At 33.1% G+C, this 10,894-nt stretch overlaps 1 protein-coding gene across 5 annotated transcripts in view; it reads left to right on the top strand.

Moving 5' to 3' along the window:
* Positions 1 to 10,894, top strand: part of SMC6 (structural maintenance of chromosomes 6) — an 86,790-nt gene that overhangs the window by 49,750 nt on the left and 26,146 nt on the right. For all 5 annotated transcript variants that reach the window (XM_032294061.1, XM_032294060.1, XM_032294065.1 and 2 more), the window contains 4 exons: positions 503 to 583; positions 2,019 to 2,189; positions 5,979 to 6,116; positions 7,105 to 7,250. In XM_032294061.1, the coding sequence (XP_032149952.1) occupies positions 503 to 583; positions 2,019 to 2,189; positions 5,979 to 6,116; positions 7,105 to 7,250 (536 nt within the window). The remainder of the gene's footprint in view (positions 1 to 502; positions 584 to 2,018; positions 2,190 to 5,978; positions 6,117 to 7,104; positions 7,251 to 10,894) is intronic.

Genomic DNA, 10,894 nt, shown 5'->3' on the forward strand with positions numbered 1-10,894 from the left:
CTGTTGTGTTATTACATATCATATATTTATAAACCTTAATATATACTCATGAGAAAGTGCTAATAAAAATGGCAAATAATGTCTAATTGTTTTTATGAAAATAGTTTTTACCTCACAGACCATCTGAAAGGATATCAGAGAACCCCATAGGTTACTTGGATCATACTTTGAGAACTATTGGATTAGAATAATCATTCCATAACTTGAGACTTTGGATGTTTCAGAAAAATTTTTCTCGATGGACTCAGTGCCATTGTTTTTAATGCTAAGATGGATTATTTACATCTTTTTTGCGTGGGAATGAATTAGTATATAAGGTGATATGGCAGAATTTATATGCAATCTCCTTTGGTTGATTTAATACTAATGTACCCCTTTCATTAATTATGAAATCCTTCTGTATCATCAACATTATAGAGCTTTATAGATTAATACATTCTTCCCAAGGCTTTTGGTTTTAATTTATTTTTATATTACTAAAATTCAAATACTTTTCTTTTAGATGAAAATAAGAAAAAATATTTCTGAAATTCGGGAACTTGAGAACATAGAAGAACACCAGTCTGTAGATATTGCAACTTTGGTAAAATAATTTTTATTTAATTTAAATGTTATATTAAAGGATAAAACCGCCATTTAGGTTAATGGCATCAACTCAGCCTTTTTTAAAAGTTCTTTTAATTGAAGCAACTCTTAATGATTGCTGTCTCCATTCACCAATAAGGTAAAAACTACCTGGTATATAGCCTTCATATTTTTTGATGTTTTGTGTATATAACTTTCATGCACAATAATTGATTTTGTCTTCTACCACACAGAAAAATACTTTACCAAAACTTAATTGTATTTCTAAACAAGGGCCCATCAAACCCTGCCGCCGAGCATAGTGTTTTTCACATAGGCACTCTCAGAGTTCATCGGTATCAATGTCAGTGGGCACAGATGTCAGGATCATCTTTTAGTCAGTTCTAGTTGGTGTCTTGGTTTTTTTTTTTTTTTTTCCAAATCAGTATTTTTCATTTTAATTCACCACATATTTGTACTGTATTTTTTTTTGTAGTAATCTGTTTGTGACACTTAGCTTTTTCTGAGTTGTAGTAAACAGTGAATTAGATAAATTGCACACGTTTGTTAAAATGAGTAAATATTTATGGAGTGCTCCATGTCAGGAAGTATATTTAACTGCTAAGGAATACAACAGTGCACAAAACAGAGTAACTCTCAGTCGTGGCGAAGCTTTAGTCTAATTAGAATTTGTCTTCATTTTGTACTAGTAGTCTTGTTTTTTACATTCTACTTTTTATTTTTCTGCTTTAATTCCTTTTAATGATAGACTAAATTTCTTTTCTTTTTTTTTTTTTTTTTTTTGAGATGGTGTTATACTCTTGTTGCCCAGGCTAGAGTGCAATGGTGCAATCTCAGCTCACTGCAACCTCCACCTCCCGGGTTCAAGCGATTCTGCTGTCTCAGCCTCCCAAGTAGGATGGTATTACAGGCATGTACCACCACACCTGGCTAATTTTTTTGTATTAGTAAAAATGGGCCTTCACCATGTTGGCCAGGCTGGTCTTGAACTCCTGACCTCAGGTGATCCACCTGTGTTGGCCTCCCAGAGGGCTGAGTGAGCCACTGCACTTGGCCAACTAAATTTCTTAAATATATGGATTATATCTTACTTATCTTTGTTTACTTAGGGTCTAACATATTGTCTGGCACAAGATACATATTGTATAATTTGGAGAAAATGAATAGAAAAATGAAGGTTAGTCTTTTTTATTATGACCTCAATGAGAATATTGTCTCCTAAATATCATCCCTTCGGATTTTTCAACTTGTTTCTTCTACTTCCTAATTTAGACATTAAGAATATAAAAATATTCTAGTGTTCTATTTGTATTTGATCTGATTTGTGTATAGCCTATAGTAGTTTCTCTTCTCTCGGAATTATTTATGTGTTTCTTCTGTTCGAAAACTTAAAGTATTTTAATTAACACTATATGCTATTTAAATGTTATCAGGAAGATGAAGCTCAGGAAAATAAAAGCAAAATGAAAATGGTTGAGAAACATATGGAGCAACAAAAAGAAAATATGGAGCATCTTAGAAGTCTGAAAATAGAAGCAGAAAATAAGTATGATGCAATTAAATTAAAAATTAATCAACTGTCAGAGCTAGCAGACCCACTTAAGGTATATATTTTTGATATTCTGTTATATATGTATTTTATGTTTTAGTTTTATATCCACAGTGTACTCATTGGATATTGGCCTAAAAGAATTTTTGGTTAAATATAAATGTAACAGCATAAAAATTGAATATAAAGAATGGTGAGAACCAGACTTTCATCATTAGATCAATTATTATTAAACACTTCTGCTCATGCCTTTTGAGAATAAATCACTGAATTTCCATTTCTCCTAGAGGATTATAGCTTTTTCTTTTTTTTGACTCTTTATGATATTTAAAAATCAGAACCAGGAGCAGAGACATCTTGTACATCTAGACTATCTCTGTCCCAGCTTTGCTTCAATAACTCAAGGATTAGTTGCTGTAAAAGCCAACTTGAAATAAAGTACTATTCATCTCTTGTTTATTAGCTATTTCAGTTACATTTCAGGCTAAATTCAATTGACTTTGTTTTTAGCACACACTTTTTGAGACAAAATTAACATGAAGTTTTTCATAATATTCCCTAGTTATTCCTCATAAATCTGATCAACAGAGAAAAAATAGACTGAAGTTACAAAGTAGACTGAAACAAACAGCATCTTACGGACCTGTGAGACTATCACAGAATAGCTGACATTTGTGTTGTTGGACTCTTAGAAAGTGAGGGAAAAGAGGGCATGACTGAAAAAGTACCTAAAGAAATAATGACTAAACACTCCAAATTTGGCAAAAAGCATAAACTTAGAGATTAAAGAATGTAAGTGAACCGAAAGCAAGATAAACCCAAAGTAATCTACAATAAGAAACATTATAATGAAACTTCTAGAAATTAAAGAAAAGGTTTTACAGATAGCAAGAGAAAACCTTATATAGAAAAGGATTTTTGAATGACAGCATGTTTCTCGTCAGAAACCATGGAGACCAGATGGAAGTGGCACATTTTTCAAGTGCTAAATGATGTGTCAACCCTGTGTCCACCAAAAACATTTCCAAGCAATAAAGGAAAAATCAAGATATTCTCAGATGAAGGCAAACTTAGAGAATTTGTTAGGAACAATAAAAGAGGGAATCTTGGAACATCAGGAAGAAGGAAAAATGAGATAAATATAGGAAAAAATGCAATAGACTTTACTTTTCTTCCTGAGTTTTAAAAATTATGTTTAGAAGGCAAGCAAAAATTGTAATATCTGAGATGATTCTAAATGTATGTAGTGGAAATATTTAAGACCATTATATTAAAAATGGGTAAATGAAAAGGGATGCAAAAGGGAGGTACGATTTCTTAATCTCTCAAACTGGTAAAATAATTATGCCAGTAGACTGTGAGGTTTGGTGTATATAACACCTGTGGCAGGTGCTAAAAAAGCTATACAAAGAGATGCACTAAAATGTACTACAGATAAATCGAGATGAAATCCTTAATGTATGTTCAAGTATCCCACATGAGGCAGGAAAGAGAAGACAGATAAACAACAACAGAATACAAAAAATAAAATGACAGACTTAAATTTATTTGTTTATATACTTAAATAAATTTATATACTTAAATTTGTTTATTTGTCTAAATAAACAAATTGAAAGACAGATATGGGCAGAGTAGATTGAAACATGACTATATGCTGTCTATAATTAGCTCACTTCAAATATGGCCATAAAGGCAGGTTGAAAGTAACAGGATAGAAAATGGTTTATCTTCCACATAATAAAGGAAAGCAGGAGTAGCTATATTAAAAGTGGACAAAAAAAAAATCACCGGAAACAGGGAAGGACATTACGTAATGACAAAAGGTTCAGTCCATCGAAAATACATAGCAGTTCTAAATATCAGTCCATCAAAAATACATGGCAGTTATAAATATGTGTGCAACAAATATTTGAGCTGTACCATATGAGAAGCAAAATCTGATAGGACTTCCTCAATAATTGATAGAGCAACTACACCAAAAATTAACAAGGATATAGAAAAACTCAACAAGATCTAATCATTATATATATTCAGTAAAATTTATCCATTTAAAGTGTATAATTCAATGGTTTTTCATGTATCCAGAGTTGTGCAACCATTTCCACAATTTTAGAACATGTTTATCACCTAATAAAGAAACCTGTACTGATTAACAGTGGCTCCCAATTCTCTCCTATCCCCATCCCCTGGCAAAAACTAATCTGCTTTCTGTCTATAGATTTGCCTATTCCAGACATTTGATATGAGTAGAATCATATAACATGCTATCTTTTGTTACTGGCTTCTTCCATTTAGCATAATGTTTTCAAGTTTCATCTGTGTTGTAGCATATGTCAGAACTTTATTCCTTTTTATTGCCTAGTAATATTCACATTTTATTTATGCATTCATCAGTTGATGGACATTTGGGCACTGCTGCTGCTGTGAACATTCATGTGCAAGTTTTTGTGTAGATATGTATTGTTATTTGTCTTGGATAGATATCTAGGAATGGAATTGCTAAGCTGTGTTCTTACATTGTAATTTGAAGAACCTTGAAACATATCCAAAGTGACTACCATTTAATGTTCTCATCAATGGTGTTTGAATATCTCAATTTCTCCTTACCCTTATCAACATTGGTTATTTTCTGCCTTTTTAATTTTGACCACGCTATTGAGTGAGAAGTGGTATCTCATTGTGATTTTGATTTGCATTTTTCTTATGGCTAATACTGTTTGTAGTTTCATGTTCTTATTGGCCATTTGTATATCTTTGGGGAAATGTCTCTTCAAATCTTTGCCCTTTTTATAGTTAGGTTATGGATCTCTTATTCTTGAGTTGTAAGAGTTCTTTATATATTCTGGATATGTGTTGGCTGTTTTTCATGGTATGGTAAATGTTTTAATTCATTTTTCAATTATTCTTAGTATACAGATACATTACTGAATTTTGTGTTGACCTGTATCCAGTACCTTTCTAAACTCACTTATTAGTTTTAAAGTTCTTTTGGAATTTATGTACCATCATCTCTCTTTTAAATACAATATTATTCTTTTTTTTCTAATTTTTATGTTTTTTATTTCAATTAATCTAGCCAGGACCTCCAATAACTGTTGACCTTTAGTACATTGTTGAACAGAAGCCATGGAACTAGATGTCCTTACCTTGCACTCTTTCTTAGAAAGAAAGCATTCGGTATTTCATCATGAAGTAATAGCTACTATGTGTGTTTTGATTGTCTGGTGGTGGTTGTTCATGTTTTCCCTCTTTATGTCCTTCCTTTGAGATTACCAAGTAATTAGGAGTGTTCCTTTATCTTTTCTCCCAGTTTTTTAGCTATACCTCTTGTTTTATTTTTTTCCAGTGGTTACTGTGCATTACAGTATGCATCTTTACCTTACCACAGTCTGCTACTGTTTATTTTTAAAGTGGTTTTGGGATAGCTTCTTTCCCGTTGTATATTATGCTCAAAATTTTGAGGTTATACCAGATACAATAACTAAATAAATCAGTGTTAATTTTTTTACATCCTTTCTTTTTCCCCTGACCCACCTTTTTTAAAACCAGGTATCCTTTTTCAAGTGACCTCTGTAAATACCTAATACTTGTATTGTTTTAAATTTTTAAAGGTTAATGTGGATTCCCCCCAAAAAAACCTAGTTTATTAAAATAAAATTGAAAACCGTAATATATGGGGAATTCAGGTAAGAATTTAAATTTAATGTGACTTCCTAATTTGGGAAACTCCTCACTTCTATTCAGACACATATGGATATAAACTCTTAACACTTGCGTCTTCAAGCAACATAATCCTAGCCACTTTATTGAGTTGTAATCTTTTATTTTGACTTCTTTCAAACAGGATGAATTAAACCTTGCTGATTCTGAAGTGGATAACCAAAAACGAGGGAAACGACATTATGAAGAAAAACAAAAAGAACACCTGGATACCTTAAATAAAAAGAAACGAGAACTGGATATGAAAGAGAAAGAACTAGAGGTTTTTCACCATTTCTTTTCAAGTTATTTTGTTTTCAGCCTTAGTTGTGACTATTAAAGTGTGTTTTCCCTAATGTCATGTTTCTAAAAACAGACAAGTTGTTGAATTTCTATTTCATATAGAGTAATAGGTGTTTGGGTGAATAAACAGAAGAGGCTTAGGGACCCTAAAGTGTGAGTACTTACATAAGCAAGACTGCAACAGTCCTCTATTATGCCTCTGAGTGCTTTAGAAAGCAGCATTGTCTTTCAGCTAACAGAGCTCCTTAGATGCCCACCTTGGCAAGCAGGTAGCCATGGTGTGTCAGGAAAAGGCACCTCTTCCAATGAATAGCTGGGATGTGGGCTGGGCTGGATTTTAGCTCGTACTAGACATGCCTGTTGGCAACTCTAAGCAGTGGCCCAGTGTTTAGAGGAGAATAAATTGAAGACAACCTTATCCTACCCAGAATAGATGGATTTCAACTTTGCATTTATATCTTAAGGAAAATTATCTAAACTCTGTAATTCATTTTCTTATTTTTCTCATTTGTTTAAGACATCATACAGAATGTTGTAAATATAAATAAGTACTATGTGTAAAAGTGGTTTGCATTCTTTACCCCATGAGGGTCTTTGTTTATGTTTTCAATACCGTTGGTGCTCAGAGTCCACCCTAAAGGACGTGGAAAGCTACATACCACCTCGGTGACCTGGATAGCAAGCTTTTCGTAACTGCTGCATTAAATTTATTTTACTAGAAAGTTATAGAGATGTTGCATCTTATTAGAGTTAACACACAACAATGCATTTTTCTCTTGAGGTCATTACTCTGGACTTTATCTTGAATATTAAACAGATAAATATAAATAACATTGATATTAAATATAATTAAAATATATTTTTTAAACCTAAGTTCAGAATTTTACTTTGCATATTTTGACACGAGTAGTATAATGAATTGTTATATCAAAGAAGAGTTTTAAAAATTTAAACATCTATTTTCTTAGGAGAAAATGTCACAAGCAAGACAAATCTGCCCAGAGCGTATAGAAGTAGAAAAATCTGCATCAACTCTGGACAAAGAAATTAATCGATTAAGGCAGCAGATACAGGCAGAACATGCTAGTCATGGAGATCGAGAGGAAATAATGAGGTAAATAGGTGGTAGCTTTTCTGCTTTACTACATTATTCATGCATATCATCAAGACAAAAAAATGAAAACCATATATACACATCTTAAAATTGAAGTGTTACTATCGCAGGTAGTTATAGCTGAAGTAGTCCTTTATATGTGTGTTATTATCAATAAACAGTAACCCTTTTTCTTCTGAATTATTATTACAAAACTCATTATGGAATGACATTTTAACATAAATGCTTTTATATACCTATAAGGTTCATATAGACATGAAAATGTTCAGCTTCATAAGTAAAGAAATGGAAATCAGAACGGAAGCCATTTTTCAAATATATGAAATTGAATAGGATGAAAATAACACTAATATTCCAGGTCAATGAGGTTCAGTGAAACATATTTTTATATTACTGATAAAAAACAGACACTCTAGATAATTAGAGCATAGGTTCTGAATTTATCTCAAATTAAATTGCGTTCTACCACCTACTTATGTGACTTTGGCAAATTATCTAATCTCTGTGAACTTTAATTTTCCCACTCACAAAATGTGTATAATGATAATACTTACCTCAAAGCGTTGTTCTGAAGATTAAATGAAATGATCCATAAACAATATATAGGAAATATAGTATATTAGTTGTTATTATTAATGTCTTTCTGAAAAGCACTTAGTGGTATATGTTAATATATTTTGTCAAAATTTTAATTGGCCAGGTAATTTTGTTGTTATTACATACTCCAGTGAGTACGTATGGTATTTTGATACATACATACGATGTGTAATGATCAAGTCAGAATATTTAGGATCTCAGTCACCTCAAACATTTATTATGTCTTTATGTTGGGAACATTTCAAATCTCCTTACATTGTTGTTAACTAATGTCACCCTACTGTGCTGTCAAACAGCAGAACTTATTCTAACTGTGTGGTTGTACCCATTAACCAATCTCTTTTAATTATCCCTCCCACCCCACTGAGACACACACCCTTTGCAGCCTCTGGTACCTCATTCAACTCGACCTCCATGAAGTCAACTTTTTTAGCCCCCACATATGAGTGAGAACATGCAAGATTTGTTGTTCTGTGCCTGGCTTACTTCACTTAATATGATGACTTTCAGTTGTTCCATCTATGTTGCTGTAAATGATAAGATTTCTTTTTTTTTTTTTTTTTTTTTTTTTTTGGAGACGGGATTTCACTCTTGTTGCCCAGGCTGGAATGTAATGGTGCGATATTGGCTTACTGCAACCTCCACCTCCCAGATTCAAGCAATTCTCCTGTCTTAGCCTCCCAAATAGCTGGGATTATAGATGCATGCCACCACGCTCGGCTAATTTTTGTATTTTTAGTAGAGACGGGGTTTCATCATATTAGTCAGTCTGGTCTCAAACTCCTGACCTCAGGTGATCTACCCGCCTCAGCCTCCCAAAGTACTGCAATTATAGGCATGAGCCACCGGCCTCATTCTTTTTTATAGCTGAATAGTTTTCTGGGGTAGGTGGGTGTGTATGTGTGGGGGGGAGGTGTGTGTGTGTATACACACATATACGCCACATTTTTCTTCATTCATTAATGGACATGTAGGTTGATTACATATCTTGTAAATAGTTGCTTTTTTGATTTAGTGATATATCTTGGAGATCTTCTTATATCAGTACATAGACATTTCCTCATTGTCTTTTATAATTTCACTTATTTTTAATCTTTTTGCGGATAGTTGAGTTTTAATCTAATCTTATGCTATTGCAAATGGAACACAGTAACTGAACTTGCATTATTTTATATGTACTCTGGGTTTTTTTAATAGGATAAACTCCATATGGCCAGATTTCTCTTTCCAGGGATTGTACTCATTTTGCATTCCCGTTAGCAATGTACTAGAGTGCCTATTTCCCTACAGCCTAAATAGCGTGTGACCTTCTTAGATTCTTTTTGCTGATAGTTTTCTTAAGAAAAAGAATTAACTATAATTTTAATGTGCCTTTCTCTTATATTGAGTGAAGCTGAATAACTTTTATTTATATTTGTTTTTCTATGAACTTTTCATGTACTTTTTTCTCTATTCAGCATATTACATTTTTAAAATTAAATTAATTTTGTGATACTTACATATTTGCAGGTAATTTTTTGGGTTTTTGTTTTGCTTTGTTTTTCTGAAATGGAGTGTTGCTCTGTCACCCAGGCTGCAGCGCAGTGGTGCAATCTTGTCTCACTGCCACCTCCGCCTCCCGGGTTCAAGCGATTATCCTGCCTCAGCCTGCCGAGTAATTGGGATTACAGGCACATACCACCATGTACAGCTAATTTTTTGTATTTTTAGTAGAGAGGGAGTTTTGCCACGTTGACCACACTGGTCTCATACTCCTGACCTCAAGTGATCGCCTCCCTCCGCCTACCAAAGTGCTGGGATTACAGGCATGAGCCACCACGCCCAGCCACAGGCAGTTGTTAAAAAACCATCCTGTTTTATTGTGGCTTTATGATGTTCTTTCTGATTTTTGTTGTTAATTTATTCAGTCAATTTAGTAACCTGAGCCAAAGCTATTTATTTTTCTGCACAAAATCAATTTTAAGTCTGTGTTCTGCTAATCACTCACATATTACATTTCTCTATTAGTTATAAAATAAAATAATTGCAGTAATAATTTAAGAAGCAACTAGAGCTCGAACAAAGTTTTAATCCTAGTGGATGTTCCCATTTGGAATTAATAGTATATTGAATAGAGAAACTGCCTAGAGTCAGTTGCCATAAACGTACGTCCATTATTATAAATACAGTTGGCTCTTTGTATCCACTGGTTCCATATCCACAGATTCAACGAACCACAGATTGAAAAGACTAGGGGAAAAAACTCAAAACAACAACAAAAGAATACAACAGTAAAAAATAATACGAATTTAAAAAACAATACAATACAACAACTATTTACATAGCATTTACATTGTCTTAGGTATTATAAGTAATCTCTAGAGATGATTTAAAGTATACAGGAGGATGTATATAGGTTCTGTGCAAATACAATGACACTTATAAAAGGGATCCATGGATTTTGGTATCTGCCCAGGGGGCCTTGGAATCAGGTCCTTCGCAGATACTGAGGGACAGCTGTATAAAAAAATCATAAAACATTACTGAAAAGCCATATATATTTAGCATGTGTACATGTACACACACACACACACACACACACACACACACACATATGTATACTCACTTTTAATTTTTTTTTCTGTACCATTCAAGAATAGGTTTCATATATCATAACCTTTTACCTCTTAGTACTTCAACATGTTCCCTAAGAATAAGAGTATTTTACATAGCCACAATACTGTTATAAAGTACAGGAAATTTAACATTGATACCTGTAGTTCAATTCCCATGTTGACAGTTCTCCATGTCTTTCCTACGATATCAGATGCAGTCTAGAGTTGTATATTTCATTTGTCATGCTGTTTTATAGAATGCTCTTTGTTTTGGTTTTATATGATATTTTTTCTCATAATTAGGTTCATATGTGTCCTTGGCCAGGATGCCACAGAAATGATGATGTGTCTTTCTCTGGGTATCACATCCAGAGGCATGTAATCTCTCTCTCTCTATCTCTCTCTCTCTCTCTCTCTTTCTCTCTCTCTCTCTCTTTCTCTCTCTCTCTCTCT

This window comes from Sapajus apella, unplaced genomic scaffold (genome assembly GCF_009761245.1).
Source record: "Sapajus apella isolate SASKATOON/1434 unplaced genomic scaffold, GSC_monkey_1.0 scaffold31, whole genome shotgun sequence".
Classification (NCBI taxonomy): domain Eukaryota; kingdom Metazoa; phylum Chordata; class Mammalia; order Primates; family Cebidae; genus Sapajus; species Sapajus apella.